Source organism: Pseudorasbora parva, chromosome 6 (assembly GCF_024679245.1).
Source record: "Pseudorasbora parva isolate DD20220531a chromosome 6, ASM2467924v1, whole genome shotgun sequence".
Classification (NCBI taxonomy): domain Eukaryota; kingdom Metazoa; phylum Chordata; class Actinopteri; order Cypriniformes; family Gobionidae; genus Pseudorasbora; species Pseudorasbora parva.
The window spans coordinates 31,071,472-31,092,791 of NC_090177.1; the positions used below are offsets into that span (position 1 = coordinate 31,071,472).

Genomic DNA, 21,320 nt, shown 5'->3' on the forward strand with positions numbered 1-21,320 from the left:
GTTCTCAGAAACACTTTTCCTGATATGTTGTCATTATATGAGCCATCAGGTGGCTTTGTGTAACCTTGCATTTTGTGTATCATCTCCAGATGGTAGTTCTCATCCCCCTCCTCAGCGCCTGTCTCCGGCACAGTGTACAACGAGAACCCTGACCCAGAATCAGCTGCAAACCCAACTCACTCTGAGATTAGAGGACGTGTTGAAGTCGCAGGGTACAGATGGCCATGCAGCCCAGAAAGCCCCCCAGCAGAGAGGCTCTTCACTGGAGTTCAGAACTGCAGGTCAAGAGAAAGAGAAAGTGGAGAAATCAGTGAGGTCCATGCCTGCTAGACCTACACAACAGAGAAGGAAGAGTAGCAAAGTTCAGGGCGATGCATCAGATCGTGAGAATGTGAGACTCTTTTAGTTCAAATAGATGTCTTTATGTGATAAAGTGGTATTATTATTAGCATATGCTAAGACTTACTTGAACTTGGAGTTGATTTGTTCTAGGCACACTTAGATGTGGCACTGAGCATGTGGGTGAAGTGCGCCTAATTGTATTGAATTGTACACTTGTAGTGTAATTCAAATCTTAATCCTATATACATATACAGTCTTGTTCAAAATAATAGCAGTACAATGTGACTAACCAGAATAATCAAGGTTTTTAGTATATTTTTTATTGCTACGTGGCAAACAAGTTACCAGTAGGTTCAGTAGATTGTCAGAAAACAAATGAGACCCAGCATTCATGATATGCACGCTCTTAAGGCTGTGCAATTGGGCAATTAGTTGAAAGGGGTGTGTTCAAAAAAATAGGAGTGTCTACCTTTGACTTTACAAACTCATAACTATTTTGTACAAACATTTTTTTTTTTTCTGGGATTTAGCAATCCTGTGAATCACTAAACTAATATTTAGTTGTATGACCACAGTTTTTTAAAACTGCTTGACATCTGTGTGGCATGGAGTCAACCAACTTGTGGCACCTCTCAGCTGTTATTCCACTCCATGATTCTTTAACAACATTCCACAATTCATTCACATTTCTTGGTTTTGCTTCAGAAACAGCATTTTTGATATCACCCCACAAGTTCTCAATTGGATTAAGGTCTGGAGATTGGGCTGGCCACTCCATAACATTAATTTTGTTGGTTTGGAACCAAGACTTTGCCTGTTTACTAGTGTGTTTTGGGTCATTGTCTTGTTGAAACAACCATTTCAAGGGGATGTCCTCTTCAGCATAGGGCAACATGACCTCTTCAAGTATTTTAACATATGCAAACTGATCCATGATCCCTGGTATGCGATAAATAGGCCCAACACCATAGTAGGAGAAACATGCCCATATCATGATGCTTGCACCTCCATGCTTCACTGTCTTCACTGTGTACTGTGGCTTGAATTCAGAGTTTGGGGGTCGTCTCACAAACTGCCTGTGGCCCTTGGACCCAAAAAGAACAATTTTACTCTCATCAGTCTACAAAATGTTCCTCCATTTCTCTTTAGGCCAGTTGATGTGTTCTTTGGCAAATTGTAACCTCTTCTGCACATGCCTTTTTTTTAACAGAGGGACTTTGCGGGGGATTCTTGAAAATAGATTAGCTTCACACAGACGTCTTCTAACTGTCACAGTACTTACAGGTAACTCCAGACTGTCTTTGATCATCCTGGAGGTGATCATTGGCTGAGCCTTTGCCATTCTGGTTATTCTTCTATCCATTTTGATGGTTGTCTTCCGTTTTCTTCCACGTCTCTCTGGTTTTGCTCTCCATTTTAAGGCATTGGAGATCATTTTAGCTGAACAGCCTATCATTTTTTGCACCTCTTTATAGGTTTTCCCCTCTCTAATCAACTTTTTAATCAAAGTACGCTGTTCTTCTGAACAATGTCTTGAACGACCCATTTTCCTCAGCTTTCAAATGCATGTTCAACAAGTGTTGGCTTCATCCTTAAATAGGGGCCACCTGATTCACACCTGTTTCTTCACAAAATTGATGACCTCAGTGATTGAATGCCACACTGCTATTTTTTTGAACACACCCCTTTCAACTAATTCAACTAATTGCCCAATTGCACAGCCTTAAGAGCGTGCATATCATGAATGCTGGGTCTCATTTGTTTTCTGAGAATCTACTGAACCTACTGGTAACTTGTTTGCCACGTAGCAATAAAAAAATATACGAAAAACCTTGATTATTCTGGTTAGTCACATTGTACTGCTATTATTTTGAACAAGACTGTATTTTTTAAAAACTGTACTTGAATAGAATATGAATGCCTATAAATAGGGGGATAAATAGGGTGATAATGAAATAAAAGGCAGCTTAAGTGTACTTGAATAGCAGGCCTTGACGTTAAGGGCCAGATTTACTAAACGGCAAATTAGCATGAGAGCTCAATTCTATAGATATAGCGGATGAGAAATAATTTTGTTATTTACTGACAAGGCGCACACAGAGAAAACAGACATAACTTCTCATTTCCATAATGACCAATGCAATCTACCAAGAGCAGGGGAAGACATGCTTTTTTGGGGGGTTCAATAATGGCGCAAATACCAGTAAATTGATGAGCGCAAATCTTGGTAAGTTGCGTTGCGTGACTCATTTAAATACTCTCCTGCCATCAATTTAGCATAAAAGGGAAACTCCTGCAAATCCAATAAGCTCAGTTGCAAAGATAACTGTCCACGCCTTTCAGCGCTAATTTGTCATTGTGTGTCTTTAGTAAATCCTGACAGTAGATTTTTGATGCCAAAACAGGGTTTTCACTGATGCAAGCTGTTAGCAAATCTGGTCCTTATAATTTCTCCTGGCAGTCTGGCCTGTATTGTATCTGGCCTGTAACAAAAAATGTTGCTTGCCCTGCCAACATTTTCACTGGCCTGCCACGAAAAGTCAAAATTAAGTTCAACCAATTGCATTTAATATAAGTGTAAACTATGATACATTAAATAATTGTAAATAACATGCATGTAGGTATCAGAAAACACTACATTCAGTTCACATTTAAGTATATTGTTTCCATACAGTAATTCCTTTTTTTTTAAAGTGTGCTAAATGTATTTTGTTTCGCAAAGGATATCACAATTACATTCATTTCTCCACATAATTTCATGTCTTCTTTCTATGATCCTGTTAATTAATATTCCACAATTAAAAGAAAACGGAGAGGTTTGTTATATTGAACTTAGTTTTTGTTGATGTTCCGAAGATGGCACAAGCAACAGACGGTATGGTGAAGATGATATCCAGTCATTATAAGAGAAGTGCCAAAGCAGCATCCCCTGAGCCTACGGTCCAGTTAAACATTGCATCTACAAACAGGTGACACAGATAGACCTTTCAATCATGCCTCACCTTTTCCGGTGTTCTCATGTGCAATCACAATGTTATCTTCACTTTCAGGTATCTGTTCAATAAGAGCCATCCATCCTCCATTGTAAGTCATTTAGAAAGACATATTTGTAATGCAAGTTAATAGATTCAGTTTAGTTGTATAAATGTTATACTATCTAATCAATGTGACTTTTTTTTCTTATCATCATGTTACAGGAGAAATCTGCTGCCAAGAGTTCAAGTTTGCACAAATCCAATAGGCCATCCCAGAAGTACTGCATTTTACTGACTGCACTTTTTTAACCAGAGACTGTTAGTTCAAAATATTTATAAACAATTTTAAATTAATGAATTTATTGTTTGGTCTCTTCAGGGATATTTATGCATTTACAGAAGCCACGCCAAAAATCAGTGTGGTAAGGCCATATTGTAATATTAACAATACTTAAAAATATGACAATAATTTTCATTAGTGCTTAATTTTTGGCCTCTTCAGAGAAAGAAAACATCTGATGCATCCAGAGTGGAAAGCAGGTAAATATGTTAATTTATAAAAAATAGCCCCCTCTAGTGTTTAACAGGTGAACCTAACAGCAGAGTTCAGTACCGTAGTTGTGTGGACAGTTAAAATCTCTCCAAAGAAACCCTGCATATTTGTGGACATGTAATTGGTTATTATAAAGTATTGTATTGCGTATTTACATAGTGTTTTGTTTTTCCTTTTAGTGCACCAAGTAGTTCTCCATCTTTCTCCAAGTCTGCTAGGAGACCTCAGCTTCCAAAGGTTTCCCATTTCCCATTTAAGTGGGGAATGCCACTTATGCATTTTTTTATTTAGCATATCTCTATATATATAAAAAAAAAAAAAAAGATTTTAATATTTTTATGTTTGTTACACCCTAGGCTGCTATGACAAATGTGAACAAACACCTGTTCAGTGATACGGACACGGACAATATGACAGAGATTAGCTGGTTAAACTCTGCCAACAGGAAACCCAAACCCAAAGTGGCAGACTACAGCAGGCAGCCAGTTAAACCTACCTTTCCATCAACTGACTATGCATGTATGCTACACCCATCTCTATATTTTATAGAAGAGATGTCTCATGCGGGGTTCACACGGCAATATTTTATCCTCAATAAATAGAGGCAAATCGGTGCTCATTTATGTGAGTGACGCAGTATGATCGAAGACGCAATCTGTTCATAGCATGCTAAAAATCTGGACCTGTCTGAGGCAGAGTCATGCAATGAGTTATGACAGGAAGTTACAATGGCGACGACCTACAGTTAATGAGCGAAAATGATACAGGGCAAGGAAAAGTTCAGGGGGAGGGGGCATAGACCTGCAACAGAACATAAACAAGCATGGCTTTTGCAAGCAATCAACCTCTCCTTCATATACTTTTTTTTGTGGGCCACCAACAAGTGTGCTAGAGACCGCAGTTCCTATTGTCAGTCGCAAGCATGCCTCTGGGGTCAGGCATGGGAGTGAGGTTTACACCCACAGCTCTTACTGGCCTACGTCTGTTACACATTCATCACTTTAACAAGAAGAACTCCTGTCTCACACTTGATCTTGTGTTATTTCCTGTATCTCTTCTCACGTGTGGTGGTAAAATGCAGTTTGTAAACCAGTTAGAGCTGTTGGCGATTCTTCCTATTGAAATGTTGTGTAATGTGTGACCCCCTGATGCGAATCCGTCGTGTAATGTGCATACAACAGCAAATGGTATCCCGGACATCTGTGTGGTGCGGAAAGAATTGCAATCTGACGACTTTGAAAATCATGCCGTGTGTACCCAGCATTACATCTCCAGCAGTAGTGTAGTTTGTCATCTTCATCACGTTGAAGATGGGTGGAATCTATTTAATTAAAGACTACATGCAATTTATTTATAACTACTTTTCTTCCCTCTTTCACATTCTCTTGCAACATATAATCAATCTACAATTGTATTTTATTTCAGTTAAATCGCCATATACACCTTTGCCTTCACCGAAGCCAGTGAAAGAACAAATCAAGCCAAAGCGGGTGAGAACAAAAGCTCTATAATTTCACAAATTATGTCTTAAAGAGTCCATATTGTAATGCACCAAAAAAGAGGAAAAAGTCTGATCCTAGCTATTGTATGAATAAGACATTTTTGCAAACAACCTCTATTATGATTGGCCCTGTGGAATGGCTAAATAGATGTGTTTATTGGTCAATTTTTGTGTTTTGTAAGTTTATTGGTGATTTTGTGGTAATGTGCTCGTAGATGTAAGCAGGGCTTATTTTTGAATTAAGCATTTTTTCAGCAAAGTTGTGGAAGCATAGTATGAATATCAGTGGGTCGCATAGAAAATGACTATTTCAAAAGAGCAAACCTGTTTTAATTATATTTCCCTACTGTATGTTTGTTACACTTAAGAATGAGTAGTATGTGTTTTACACTCATTGATAGTAATCATTCACTTTTCTTTTGGATTGGGTGAAACAGAAGAGGCAGAAGAAAGTGGCCGAACAGGAGAATAAACAGCAGCCAAGCATCAATAAAAAGAAAGCCACAGGACGACCTCAAAGAGCTGCAGCCTTAACCAAAACTTACAGAGAGCCGTCTGACTCAGATGACCAGTCCAGCCTTTCAGAGAGCGAAAAAGCACCACCGCCTAAGGCATGTGATTTTTCTTTCAACACAGTTAGGATCTTTATTAGTGTTATTGCCTTAATTGAAGGCTTTCAGAGTCTAGATAGACTAATGATAACAGTCCTGATTAACTTGTTTTTCTCCTAAATAGAAAAGGGCATTTGGCCAATCAGCTGCTTTTCAGCAGACTGTCTTAGCTCGAGCTGCGGGACAAGAACAAAGGAGAGAGAAAACATCTGTAGATGTAGCCAGACGACAAAGTGAGAAGAATGTACTGAAAAAGGTAGATAAAGCCTTTTCAAAGATTAAACAAGATCAGAGGAGTGTTAAAGGCAAAAAGATGTCCAGTCCAGAGCATCTTACATTGGAGAAGACCTCATCTGCCCAGGGGTCAGCTAGAAGACAGAAAGAATCATGGGCTGCAAGATTATCTTCCACATTTGCCTCGCCGCACTCTATTGAGAAGATGAGATGTAAGAATTAAACTGCTTTAAATGAGTTTGTATAATTGCATGGCTGTTGAACAAATGTTTATTTGCACAATGTACAAGTCAGGGGTATGAATAATTGTGTTAATTACTGATACTGAATACTGAACATTAAATTTAATAAATAGACATCCTTTTACAAAGACAATAATCTTTTGTACTGCTGTGTTACTTAATTTTACTAATTTATTTTTCTCTATAGCAAATGAAAAACGAACAACCATCTTGAGATCCACTACACCTCTCCGTTCTCTGTCCATCTCTCCAATCGAAGCTGAGTCTCCTCCACTAGAGCCTCTCAGCCCTCTCAAAGAAATCCAAGTCTCCTCTCTCTGTAAAACACCTGGGAATAAAGCTGCTGTGAAACCCCCTCTTCTCTCCATAACTCCTGTTTCCACAACCTCCAGAGGCTGTAAGCAGAATCCACCTGCTGTTCAGGTAAACAGGAACAACCATAGGGCAGGTCTCAAAATGGGTTGCATTAAACCTCTTAAAGGGTTAGTTCACCCAAAAATGAAAATTCTGTCATAAATTACTCATCTTCATGTCGTTCCAAACCCACCTTTGTTCATCTTCGGAACAAATTCATATATTTTTGATGAGTTTTCTGACTCCACATAGACTGCAACGTATTCAAGGCCCAGAAAGATAGTAAAAACATAATTAGAAATAGTCCTTGTGATTCCAGTGGTTCAACCTTAAAGGGTTAGTTCACCCAAAAATGAAATGTATGTCATTAATGACTCACCCTAATGTCGTTCCACACCCATAGGACCTCCGTTCATCTTCAGAACACAGTTTAAGATATTTTATATTTTAGTCCCAGAGGATATGCAGTCTATGCACACTATACTGTCCATGTCCAGAAAGGGAATAAAAACATCATCACAGTAGTCCATATGTGATATCAGTTGGTTAATTAGAATCTCTTGAAGCATCGAAAATACATTTTGGTCAAAAAATATCAAAAAATTACAACTTTATTCAGCATTGTCTTCTCTTCCGTGTTCCTCTATCCATGATTTCAGCAGTTTGGATCGCGTGCCAAACTGCTGAAATCACATGACATTGGCGATCCGAATCATTGATCGATTCACTGATTCATGACCGTTTGAATCTTAATTTGAGGAACGCGGAAAGAGAAGACAATGCTGAATAAAGTCTTAGTTTTTGATATTTTTGGACCAAAATGTATTTTCGATGCTTCAAGAGATTCTAATTAACCAACTGATATCACATATGGACTACTTTGATGATGTTTTTATTAGCTTTCTGGACATAGACAGTATAGTGTGCATAGACTGCATATGCTCTGGGACTAAAATATAAAATATCTTACACTGTGTTCTGAAGATGAACGGAGGTCTTACGGGTGAGGAACAACATAAGGGTGACAATTTCATTTTTGGGTGAACTAACCCTATAAAGTGTGGCTTAAGTATCCAAAAACTTTTTAGGACCACTGTAGGTACAACTACCAGTGTGCTTTGAGTTTATTCAGTCCATAAAAAACTACTATTTTACTTTCTTGCTTTCTAAAAAGTTTAGCATGTTAACCTTTTACACCCTGAAGGCACTTTTATTGGTTTCATGTCTTAATGGCATACTTGAAAGTAATGGTTTATGACTCTTGGAGGTCTCTCCTAATGAGCTGATAATCTAAATCAGGTATGTTCAATAAGGGAGACATAGAAAATGTGTAAAGTGGTGGGTCTACAGGAACAGGATTGAAAACCACTGATGTAATGCAAGTTCACCCCTATCCCACTTCTGCAGGTTGAGCTGAGTCCGGTCCATTCATTACTGACCCCAACTCAGCCCCTCATCATCAGGGAGAAATACACCCTGCCCTCTCCACTCATCTCTCCAGACCTCCAGGAGGAGCAGAGGGATGACATTAACAGAACCAGCCCAGCATCTTTTGAAAGGAGGTCTGTCATTTCTGTGACAATGAGCCAATCTTCTCGCATATCTGTGAGCAACTTGGCCATGATGTGCACTGAGCACGAGGTGAAGGTTTAACAGATTATTTCTAAGCACAATTACACTTTTGATATTAATATGTTTCAGTAACACTGCTTCATTCTTGTACGATTTATAGAAAACACCAGCATGCAAGCAAGGAAGTAAGGCTGAGAGACCAGAATTTAAGTCAGGTTAATAGATTTTTAATTATGTTGTATGTATGTTCTTATATTTAATTTGTTATACATAAATAAGCATCTTGTGCGTTCTTTGTGTCAAATGCCAATCAGGTCCGACAGCCATCCACAATCTCATTCAATGCCAGCCCGCTGATCTTTCAGATGAAGATGAGGACAGTGAGGAGGACAAAGAGAATAAGGCTCCTTCTCCTTCTCAGCTAGCTCTGAAAATGAAGCCCAGAAAGCTGTTTGTGCCTACTGATAAATACTCAACTACTAGTAAAGGTATTTATCACCTTTTAAAAAGGGTCGTCCTAACGTATTTCCATTGCAGCATGCTTTTATCTTGCTGCAATAGAGCGCCGAATTGTTCAATACAACTCTGTCACTTGACAGTGCTGTCAATTTCTTTTAATGTGTTTAAGAAGGATAGACAACAGTTTTACTGTTATTGAAGTATTTCCTGGTACATTCCCCCTCAGATCAGAGCCAATTGTGGATTTATTTATTTTTATTTTTTGCTAAAATCTTACAGCTGTTATCAATAGTGATCGACCGGTATTGATTTTTTTTTTTTAAACCGATACAAGTTATTTGCATGTTTATGTGCCGATAAACAAAATATATAGAACTGAATATTTATTTATCATGTTATTTCTGTTTTTTACAATTACAGCTACAGCACTGAACTGAGCTTTTTAAACACTGTAATTTTTTGCAGTTCTGCTCCCTTACATACAGAACAAAAGACATTTACGTCAATAAATAGTCTGAAAAAACATTGCATTTTTAAAAATAGTGCAAAGTCTTTTTAACCCTTTAGAACCTGAAGCTAAAAAGGGGCGTTTTCACATATATATTTTTTTGACTGTAGAATTATAACAGAATGTGCTATCCTCAAGTGCAAGGTGTTATTTTTTTCAGAAGACAACTGGCTTTCAATAAATTACAGTTATTGACCCTCACTGTATGTGGTATGTTTGAAAATAGAATTTAAATAGGCAAAAACTGCAAAAACGGGAATACATTTTACTGCTTTTTATTGAGAGAAAATCAGAAACCCACAGAACGAAAGAATCTAAGACTTTAAACTTGAAGAATAAACTATAATACATATATACAAGTCTTTTTGTGACACTGGGTTGCAGAGTTTTCACTCAGGAGCCTTTTTCTTTACCCCACGGCCCCTCTGAGGTGGTGTTGTGGAGGGCCCGTTTGCTTTTGTATAAGCCACACTGGGGAAAAAAACAAAACAAGCTTGTATTACAAACTCACAATATATTTATAAATGTATTTTCCATTCTAAAATAATACATTAGTTAAAGCAAAATTGTACAAATACAAGTACACACGCACACACACACACACACACACACACACACACACACACACACACACACACACACACACACACACACACACACTGATGCATGAAACAGTGATATTTTGAACTAAAACATTGAATCTATGCCTATTTCACCGACATTTCTCACAGTTTCAGCATAGAAAAGACAAGCTTCACTTACCAATCCATGTCTAGATCAAGGGTAGCAACAAATGCCTCCTCAACATCTGAATATGTAGTCTCTGGGTCTGAAAAGTCCCTCTCAGCCGCCTTCCAAGTGTCAAAGATAAACTCAATAGCCTCCTATCTTGTGTACACTGTCTTCGCCATGTTTTTGTCCTTTTTTAATTGTGTTTTGGTAAATTATTATGATAGTGCAAAGGGTTGAAGAGTTACGGTAACTTCAATACAGCTTGGTTGGCTGTGTCGTCGACGACACGTTCGGTTTTAAAGGGTTAACATTAATGTTGTTTCACCTTTTTATTTATAAATACAGCCATATTAACAACAGGCAAAATACATTTATAAAGTCTAATGTTAAATAAAGTCAAATGGAGAACATAAATAAATGAGAGTTGAGTCTATCAACTCCCCATAACTATGAGCATAAATATAAGCATTCATTTTAAACTACAGTTTTCTTACAGAGTCAATCTCATCTAGTACGGTATCAAAATGAATGTTTGTGTAAGTTACGCCTTTATTGTGTCATGACGAATTAAGTTACCTGACTGACTCCGTGAGTTTGTCTCTACTTAGCGCCAAGTTTAAACTACATATCTACGTAATATCATCCCATAACATCATAACATCTTAATTGTGCATTACTGTTATGTTAAACAAAGTTTATTATACCATGGTCTGTTTAAATACTCGATTCTGATTGTCTGGAAGGTGTGCATAAAACTGTTCGAAATTAATCCGCCACTATATACACTGGTAACCATAGTAACAAAGTTACGCTTGCAAACAGAGTGACAGTGGCAGACTGCATTATCAACCACAGATATGTCTATACGTATAACGTTACATATCTATGGCAACATTAAGTGACATGAGACATGACGTGACACACAGAAGCCAATGGCACATGTCACTATGCGCAGATATGTATATGTATACATATCTATAACTATGCGCGTATTGGCACATCCGTGGCACATGCGGTCTTCATTGTCATGTCACTGACATTATCGCAACAAACACTGACACTGACATGACACTGAGTTGCGAAACATGTTGCTGTGTGTCGTGCGTTTTTTACAGTCTATGATGGTCGTGACACCTACACTGAGAGACTCGAGCACCTATACTGACGTGACACAAAATCCTAAATAAAAAGCCTAATTTTGTTGTATTTTAGATGTTAATAAAACGCATTCAAGTCAGTAATATTTTTTTTTAAACATGTTATTTGTGTCACGTCTGTATTTGATTGGCATGTAGCCTACCACTGAATGTTTTGTAATAGCCTACGTCACCTATTCTAGGAAAAACACGAAATAAATAGGGTCACTACAACTACAAATAAGGCATTAACAATCACGTCCGTTACTGTAAAACTTTATTTTTGCGTGACATAGGCTACTGACATTAGCCCTACGACATACTGACATTGCGACATAGGCTACTGGGATCTAGAACCTCAACAAGCAAGCAAAACAATTTTACCTCCAAGCCTAATAAACCTGAAAAACACAATGTCTAATTTCAGGGAAAAAATCACCAAAAAACAAAATTTCCAACTGTTTTATTTTTTTAAATGTTTTATTCAGCGCTGTGATTCACTCGTGCTGTTTGTGAACTTACGTCTCACAGAAAGGTTTCAAATGACTTTGTAAGTTATTTAATACAGAAATATGAATTGTACCTCACCTTCAGCATTTTAATTATTTTACCCGTGCCGGAAAGAGAATGAGACTGCCGCTGCATGTCATGCTTTCTCTCTCACAGCAGGCGCGCGTCTTTGTGTCGTCGGCATGAGATGGGTTTATGAGATCAGCCTTTTTAGAGGCCGCCGATCAATATTCCCAAAGCGATTATCGGACGATTGAGATCGGTTGCCGATCAATCGGAGCACCCCTAGTTGCTCCACACCACGTTACTTCCTCATTCAGTTTCTGTGGAAGTCTATGGGAGTGCTGTAACTGTTTTTCAACGGCTCTGAATATACACTCATGTAAAGCAGGATTTTGGACCAATGAGATTTAACTGTTGGGTAGAGCTACTCAGCATTACACAGCAAGAATAGAAACTAAGCAACCTTTGTTGAGAAACTCTGATTAACTTGGAGGAGATGTGATTCATTGTTTTGATATAAGTGATATAGGCTATGTCCATACTAGTGCATTTTTGTTTTAATGCAGCATTTTAAAATGAAAATGATCCTCGTCCATACTGGCGTTTCCATTGCCTTTCAGAAACAACCACAGTCTTTAATTTACTACACACTACACAACGGAAAACACGTCACATGGCATGCACATACAAATGTAAACAGTTGGTGATTGATCTAAAATTAACTTACCTCTTGTGCATGTAGGCAGCTGCAGTAATATACAATTCAGTAATATATACAGTGCATCCAGACAGTGTTTACAGCACGCTTCACTTTTTCCACATTTTCTATTACAGCCTTATTCCAAAACGGATTAAATTCATTATTTTCCTCAACATATAACAAACAATACCCCATAATGACAAACATGAAAAGAAAAAACAAAAAGAAAGAAAAAATGCACAGCCTTCGCGCAATACTTTTTTTGATGCACCTTTGGCAACAATTACAGCCCAAGTCTTTTGATGCCACAAGCTTGGCACACCTATTTTTGGGCAGTTTCTCACAAATTAGTTTATGTGTGGGGAACACTGGCTCAATCCTGACTAGTCTCTGTTCCTGCCACTGAAAAACATCCCTACAGCATGACATGGACGGTACTGGGCAGGTGATGAGCTTTTCCTGGTTCCCTCTAGACATGACACTTGTCATTCAGGCCAGAGAGTTCAATCTTTGTTTCATCAGACCAGAGTCTTTTCTAAACAGAGTTCTCTACAGAGAAATGCTGGAGCTCGGTCAGAGTGACCAATGGGTTCTTGGTCACCTCCCTTCTCTTCGATTGCTTAGTTTTTCCAGGCGGCCAGCTCTAGCAAGAGTCCTGGTGGTTCCAAACTTCTTTCATTTATGGATGATGGAGGCCACTGTGCTCATTGGGACCTGCAATGCAGCAGAAATGTTTTTCTGTACCCTTCCCCAGATCTGTGCCTCAATATAATCCTGTCTCGGAGGTCTACAGACAATTCCTTGGACTTTATGGCTTGGTTTGTGCTCTGGCATGCACTGTTATCTATGGGACCTTATATAGACAGGTGTGTGCCTTTCTAAATCATGTCCAATCAACTGAATTGACCACAGGGGGACTAATTAAGTTGTAGAAACATCTCGGCTGCGTCTGAAGTCTGAAAAATGCTGCCTTTGGAGGACACATTTGAAGGCAGGAAGTCATCAAGCAATGTCTGAATCTCATGTTTGCTTCACTTCCTGTCTCCTGAGATACCTTAATCTGATCACTTTTTGAAGGCAGCATACATGTATCCTTCGTTGCCTTCGGTATCCCACAATCCTGTGCTTTCCATTCAGTGACAGTTGAGCTGGGGGAAAAAGATGGCGTCCGACGGTTGCATTTGCTGGTCAGTTTGTGTGAATATGTATGTTTTTTACCAATATTTCCACTTGTGATGTCATTTCTAGCGAGAAATGACTAATGTAGTATTTAAATATGTGTTTAGTTCTCACCAAAGCTCGCTCTGTTTTGCTGTAGAGCATTAAACTGTTACACTGCCTCAGAAGTCTGTCCGAAATTAGTTTCATGAGGTGTCTTCATGCTCAAAACACTGCCTTACAAGTCATTGTCTGATAAGGCAGGGAGGCAATGAGTCAGCTGCCTAGGTTTTCAGACGCAGCTCTCAAGTATGATCAGTGGAAGCAGGAGCACCAGCGCTCCATTTTGAGTATCATGGCAAAGGCTATGAATACTTATGTACATGTTTGTTTTGTTTTTTAAATAATTATGCAAATATTTCAAACAAACTTCTTTCATATTGTCATTATGGGGTATTGTTTGTAGAATTTTGAGAAAAAATGCAAAAAGTTTAATCCTTTTTGGAATAAGGCTGTAACATAAAATGTGGAAAAAGTGAAGCGCTGTGAATACTTTCAAAATCAGCAAATCTTGCAGTTCCATCTCCATGTTGTTGTTCACATGGTCGTCAATGCTGGTCTGTTATGGTCTGTTACAGACACAGGTTAATCCCAACTCTGACTCATCAGGCTTTGTTACTGATTATTCTGTTAGGAAAATCTCGTGCCTTGTTCTAAACTTCCTAAATAAGAAATTAGCCCAGATTTGTTTGATTCTGTGATTGACTTTGTGTTGCTGTGCCTCAGGCTCCAATATTAAACGGATGGTGAAGGATCAAAGCAGCTCAGAGGAAGAAGATGAGGTCATAGTTGCAGAGAAAGGAAGAAGAAAGAAAAGTTACCAGAGAGGCCTGAATAAAAGGGCCAAGGAAACAACACGCTCCAGTAATGAGGGATTCGAGAATGAAAGGCTGCAATTATGTGATCAAAAATACAGTAAAAATAGCAATAATTATTAATATTTTTACAATTTAAAATAGCAATTGAAATTCAGTTGAATTTGAATGGATTTCAAAATGTTATGTATTTCTATGATGCAAAGCTGAATTCTCAGTGTCACATGATCCTTCAGAAATCATTCTTATATACTGAAATCTGCTCAAGAAACATTTCTCAGTATTCTCAATCAATGTTATCAATTAAAAACCACTTATAATTTTGAGAAAACTGATACCTTTTTCAAGATTCTTTGATGAATGTAAAGTTCAAAAGAGCAGCATACATTAAATAGAATTCTTTTGTTAACATTATACATGTTTTTACTGTCACTTTTGATCAATTTAATGCATCCTTGCCAAAAAGTATACATTTCTTCCGAACAAAAACATGTCTTAAATAACTGAATGATTCAGAAACTCAGCTGTACTCTACTTATGAATGTGCTAAAGTGTCTGACTAGCGTGTGTATTTGTGTTTCCTGCAGCTGAAGAAGTGGAGACACTTTCGTCTTGTACGAGGTCCAGTTACAGGCATGCTAGCGTGGGAGCAGACATAGACCTGACCCAGCCTGCTCAGGAGGTGGGCCTTATCTGCCATCAGTTCAGCTCAGAGCTTAACAGAAAGCTCAAGGTGCTTATCACACTTTTCTCACTAAACACACCAGTAAAACCTGCTGCACATTTTAATTAATTCACAGTGTTTATTACCCCTTTTTTTGATAAACTTGTATTGTGTGCTTGTCAGAATCGCTGCAGGACGATGGATCTTTACACCAGACAGTCTCTAAAGACCTTACAGCAGCACATGTCCTCTGTCAGTGTCCAAGTACACCAGTACAGGTCAGACATGATTCTTGACTAAAAAGAGGTCAGCATTTCTGCCTTGTAGCAGCTCTGATATTTTCCTCTTCTGCTTTCTTTGTCTGTCCATATATAGTTCTCAGAGGCTGGAGAAAGTTAAAAAAGTTCTGTTGGGCGAAATAGAAGACCTGGAGCAAGATGACATTGTTTTGAGAAGCATGGAGGAAGGACTGACGGTGATTGTGCTGACTTGCCAAGTGCCTAATAATTAGGGCTGCCCTAACTGAGTAGATTTTTCTATTAGTCGACTATTAGTCTTTTATTTAAGCAATTAGTTGACTAATCGTACCTTTTATATTAATTTAACTACTTAAATATATATAGAGGAGAACACTAAACCATAATGAGCGTTTGATTTTTTTTAGGTGCAATATAGCCTATTCCAGACTTAAGATGTGATTAAATTAGTAAATAATTATTATGCTTAGGGTTGGGAATTATAAGAAAATGGATCCATTTCTGATTCTGGTTCCATTAAAATGATTATAGTTTCACCAACAGTAATTCTGGATTGCCTCAACCAAACAGTAAATATGACTATGAATATGGCTGCGCATCTTTTAATGTCTGTGGTATCTGACACGGCAACAGTTCTCCCTGAGACCAGAGTTCACTGCTGCGCCTTCCCGTATGGGCAACGTTCTGGTGAGATCACTGCAGGTTTGGTATTGTTGGTTTATAATGGTATACTGGGTTTTTACTGCATAGAGAATAACGAGACGGCCGCCTCTGTCTGTTGACAAAACTCAGACAGGCTCAGATTTAGCCTGTAGTGATAATCAGAAATATATATCATCACATGATCCTTCAGCAATCACTCTTATATTATGATTTGCTGGTAAAAAGTCATCTAAAGCTAGCCTGACAAGCCAGACCCACATCAAGATGTTTGGTCTGGAAACTCACCATAGACAAGGCTCAATCCGAGGGGCGGGATAAACGGTTGTCTTTCAAACTCCCTCTGCACGCGATAGGATAGCGCTAAACCAACCAGAGCAACGAAGGTGAAGCAGAGCTCGCTGACTGATTAAACATTCGCCGTATCCGGTCGGCTAAACTCCGAACACATCTTCCCTTTTTGACTTCAGTGCCACTCTTTGTTCTTTTCTCAGAGAAAAGCTTAACTCCAAGTCTTCCAGAGTCGCGGTCAAAGCTGATTCGAAAGACCGCCGCCGTTCGACAGTTTCTGTGTTTACTAGAAGCACGCAAACGTAACTCGGCCGTCGTCATTATGGCCCCGCCCGCCGACTCTATACACGATGTGATTGGGCCGTCCAGATTTTGAGGAACACAGCTCAGAAGGGTATTGAGAGTTCCTAGACAACACTTGCGGGCAAATTAAATTTGCTGCCGCTAGGGTGCGTCTAGATTTCTAGGCTAATCTAAAGCCATTCCATAGCTGAATGTGCGGGACAAGAATATTATATTAATATTATTTCCATGGTTAAATTAAAGTTGACGGAATCTCGTCTTCCCTCTGCTGTAGCTGTCAATCATCATCTCCATTCAGCATTCAAACTGCGCGTCACGTTCGGTTACGACAGTCAGCAGGTAAAAAAAAGAGGTCAGCTCTTTTTTGACCATACATGTGTTTGCATCCCTATAATTATAATTGTGGCGTAAAAAATAGCAAGAAGACATTTGAACTATTTATTAATGAACTAGTGTTTTCTGAGTCGGTGTCGGCTGCAAAGACAATGCACAGTAATCCGCCTTTCATATGAATTACATAATCAGAGAGTATTTCTTCTCAATGTGAATTTGTTTGTTTAAAAGTAGACATTTCAATCTTTCTACAGATATATTCATCATGTCTGAAGCAAGTAGCCTATCCACAACTTTCCTGCGAGTCTTAGTGGGCGTCGCCATGACACTCGATACTTCCGGTTGACGGTATCTCAGTTCCGGTTTAGCACACATTACAGTTATGCTGCGTTCACACCAGACGCGAGTGACAAGAATAAATAGCGCTATTCGCTGAACATGGATGCGTGAACATTTTGAATCCATTCGCTTCATTCACTACACAACAGACGCGAATTTGCGTCATGGGAGAGGCTTCTGCCAGGCAGCGGCAGTCGTCAGAAGGACGAGCCGAGTTAAGGCTGCTCTCACCGGGGTTAATGAGCGCTGAGCGCCTGGGTCTCACAACTCCGAAACCTACTTGCTTCCATAAACCATGCAACATAAACGGACCCGTTTGACATGTTGCCTAGCACCATACGCACCCATTCAATGCCCAACGAGCTTCAAATAAACTTGTTTATCAAATAAACGAGCTTCAAATAAACGAGCTTCAAATTCATCATCCATAAATGAATTTGTAAACGAGCTACAAATAATATTTGTAATTGTTGAAATCATGTCAGACATTGTCAGTAGACTTTTTTTTTTAATCAACATGAAAATAGATGCATGAACTTCAATTAATTTAAGTGCATTGTAATAAAAATTAACATTTCATTGCTGTAAATTAATTATTGAGTTTATATAATATATTAGTTTAACCTAGCCTGTTTAAAATACTGCAGTACAACTGTATAATTTTTTGCAAGGGGTATGTTTATTGTTTTCAATAATTTACAGATTTATTGTGTAGCAAGACCGCTCTAACAACCTAACGTTAAATAGAGACCTGCTCTCCCGTGGGACCCAGCACAGCCGAGTGCGGCGTGGGATCATATTTGATGGTGAATGCGGATGCGAGTGGCAAGATATTATTGTGTGCGTGTCGCGGGAAAATACAATTATTTTGCGGGACCCCCGCAAAGTGGAAATATCTAACAAAATAAATAACTAGAAACAAATAAACCTTTATTTATAATAAAATAAAATCGATTTACAGGCGCATGGACGAAAGGTAAATCTTGCGTGGATCATAGGAACAGCCAAGCCTACACACAGTGGCAAAATGTGTGCACCGCATAACCGCATAAATCGGGTGAATCGCTTAGTGCAACAGATATTAGTAAGTTCTTGTAAGATAGTCAGATCCATGCGACCATCTGGGACATGTGATCATTTTGCCTGAAGCGGTGTTGTAAAAGTCTACTCCTGAATCCTCATAATACAACCAAGCGTTTAGCTGATAACAGTACAGACTAACGTAAACCAGAAGTTCGTTACCGGCGTTCGTTACCGTTCGTTCTACGTTGCATAGCGATCATGGAAAAGGTCAGAGTTTGGGAAAGTTGTGGATACGCTGAGTTTTGGTTCATTTTTGTGGCACGCTCCAGTTCACTGAGACCGAGACGACAGAAAGCCCATTCTGTTTGTTTTCTTTATTTTACAAAAGCATGTTTTGTTGTTATTGTGAGTGTACACAATAGACACTAAAGTAGTTAGACACTAAAGTAAGGGTAGACCCTTAACAGTTTCGAATTATGCCAAAACAAAATCTATTTTACGTTGTTTCTGCTGTGAAAAATGCGAGTGATTGCGCATTTGTATCTAGGTAAACGTTAAGGCAGGCAGGCGGCCATGTAAAGTTCATCTCCCAAATGATAAGCCATATTTGAGGCTGATTATGATAGGCGAATGTTCATATTTTCTGCCAGACATACTATAATTACGACAAAGAACTTCCGTTATCTATCGGTCCCTTAAAGACTGACTTCGCCATGAGTTTTTTTTTTCTGTGACTAACCAACTAATACAATTTTGGTCAACTAAGCATCTTCTAGTTAACTAATGTTTAGTCGACTATTAGGGGGCAGCCCTACTAATTATAAGAGTCAAAAATATATATGTAAATGACCTTTGATTTAATCATACTATTTGCAGACTTACTGGGAAAAGCAGACCATGGCCTTCCGCACATACAAAGAGAAAGGAACCAAGAGGTGAGAATGTAACAGCATATAATGATTGCCATCGATTTCCCAGCTGGAATGTAAATGGCACTAATCTTCCCTTGATAACATTTCTGTGCGTATAATATGTAATCACAAGACCTGTTTATGACTGAAACAATCTGTGGGTCATTCTGGGTTGTAGCAATGAACAGGATTTTTTGTTTTTTTTGCAATGAAAAGGTTTATGTAATGCTGCTTATTTGTTCACTCTGTAATGTTATTATGCCAAGAATCTTGGGATTTCTTTAGAGCTTTGAAAAAGGGCAGCTAAAAAGACTAGATTTTTTTGTGTTAATGCACTTAAGGCTGCATAATTAATACACAAGTGTGTGTGTGTGTGCGTGCGTTATGGGCGCAGGATTTTTTCCTTTCAAAACATGCTATTTTCAACATTTGAATAACGTTCAGTGAGTTCAATGCTAAGAGAGTCAATGTAAATTGAGCAACTGGGATATGTCAGAGAATTTGTCTTTCTCTTGATTCAAATCATTTCAAATTCAACATGCTGATTTTACATTGGATTTGTAATCTGAGTGTTGTTCTGTTGTTTCAGACTACAGCAGTTAAAAAGCACGATTCAGACTGATGCGTGTGATTGCCTGGAGTATGAGGAACAAATCTTCTCTGTGGAGGTGAGGACCTGAGTTGGAGTGGTCCAGAATAGTTAACTATATGTACAGTTCAAGCCATTTTAAGCACTGGTTGTCTAGAATAGACACTTTATTTTTTAAACAAGGTTGCTTCTGTTGCAGGTGTCTTTGATGAAGAAAAACATGAAGTCAGTTCAGGAGCGTTTCTTCAAAGAAATGGTGAGAAAGAGCCCAAGTGGGACCGATATTTAATACTTAAATTCACATAAATTTCTTCAGGACTGAATTTTATTTTTCTCGTCTTTGTAGCAAGAAGAAGATTTAACGAGCGTGCGAAGAGGACTGCAGTCCTTGTTCTTCCCAGATGCGTCCAGGTTCTGAATTGAAAAGAAGAAAAAAGTACCCTTTTGAAAACTAATTTATATAAGCTATTCTTAAAATATGTTTGATGTTATTAGTGTCATGTTCTTTTTAAAATAATACTATTTAAAAGTTTGAATATGTGTACTTTATGTTGTTTATTCTGGTCTCCTTGGAAAGAAAAGGTTGGCTGTACATGATTTTTGCACACATATTTGCTTGTGATTTTTTAATATGGATAATGAATTGTTGTGAAAAGCCTCTCTAGAATGAAATAAATGTTTTAGGTGATGTAAGAACGAAAGCATGGATCCATCCTGCCTTGAATCAAAGGTTCAGACTCCTGGTGGTGTAATGATATTTTCTTGGCACACTTTAGACCCTTAATACCAATTGAGCATTGTTTAAACACCACAGCCTACCTGAGTTGTTGCTGACCATGTCCATCACTTTATGACCAGTGTACTCATCTTCTGATGGCAGGACAACACACCAAAACCCTATTTTACCAATCTCAGTGCATGGTCTGAAGCCCATGGTGCAGGTGCACTTAGGGTGTTTGAATACACTTGCTAGTTCAGTAATGGACAAAATGGTCCAGAAGGGTTGTACCAGGTCTCTAATGAGTCATGGGTGTAATGTGCCATAAACCAACCAATCAGTCTCATCTCCCATTCCCTTTAAAAGCCAGTTGTGTTTGCATCATGGCGGATTCGCTATTTACGTTTATGTGCTCCTGTGTAATAAGCAGTGTACGTGTTGTGCATATTACTATTGGAGCATATTACTAGCGTTCCCTTTAAATAACAAAAAATACTGCGCTATTTACATTAAAGCAAGTTTTTCTTGGTCAATGGCGCCGTCGTTTTTACTTGCCTCAAAATAGCAAAGCCAACAATGCACCTGAACACCTTGTTTTCAGACCAGCAAGCCCATATATATATATATATATATATATATATATATATATATATATATATATATATAAAGAATCATGAAAAAAAAGAGTTTTCACAACAAAAATATTGCTACAGTCTATGGACAATAATCATAAATGTTTCTTGAGCATCAAATCATTCTGACCCATC

At 38.4% G+C, this 21,320-nt stretch overlaps 1 protein-coding gene across 2 annotated transcripts in view; it reads left to right on the forward strand.

Annotated features, from left to right (window-relative positions):
- LOC137078878 (synaptonemal complex protein 2-like) overlaps window positions 1-21,053 on the forward strand; it is a 41,228-nt gene extending 20,175 nt beyond the window's left edge. For both annotated transcript variants that reach the window (XM_067446660.1, XM_067446661.1), the window contains exons 24-46: window positions 90-391; window positions 3,199-3,311; window positions 3,393-3,426; window positions 3,540-3,595; window positions 3,697-3,739; window positions 3,820-3,857; window positions 4,050-4,107; window positions 4,227-4,389; window positions 5,296-5,360; window positions 5,809-5,982; window positions 6,107-6,428; window positions 6,646-6,881; window positions 8,220-8,453; window positions 8,545-8,599; window positions 8,699-8,872; window positions 14,377-14,514; window positions 15,053-15,198; window positions 15,313-15,407; window positions 15,505-15,604; window positions 19,212-19,270; window positions 19,836-19,914; window positions 20,035-20,091; window positions 20,182-21,053. In XM_067446660.1, coding sequence (XP_067302761.1) covers window positions 90-391; window positions 3,199-3,311; window positions 3,393-3,426; window positions 3,540-3,595; window positions 3,697-3,739; window positions 3,820-3,857; window positions 4,050-4,107; window positions 4,227-4,389; window positions 5,296-5,360; window positions 5,809-5,982; window positions 6,107-6,428; window positions 6,646-6,881; window positions 8,220-8,453; window positions 8,545-8,599; window positions 8,699-8,872; window positions 14,377-14,514; window positions 15,053-15,198; window positions 15,313-15,407; window positions 15,505-15,604; window positions 19,212-19,270; window positions 19,836-19,914; window positions 20,035-20,091; window positions 20,182-20,253 — 2,813 coding nt within the window. In that variant the 3' untranslated portion in view covers window positions 20,254-21,053. The remainder of the gene's footprint in view (window positions 1-89; window positions 392-3,198; window positions 3,312-3,392; window positions 3,427-3,539; window positions 3,596-3,696; window positions 3,740-3,819; window positions 3,858-4,049; window positions 4,108-4,226; window positions 4,390-5,295; window positions 5,361-5,808; window positions 5,983-6,106; window positions 6,429-6,645; window positions 6,882-8,219; window positions 8,454-8,544; window positions 8,600-8,698; window positions 8,873-14,376; window positions 14,515-15,052; window positions 15,199-15,312; window positions 15,408-15,504; window positions 15,605-19,211; window positions 19,271-19,835; window positions 19,915-20,034; window positions 20,092-20,181) is intronic.
- Window positions 21,054-21,320: the final 267 nt, after the last annotated feature.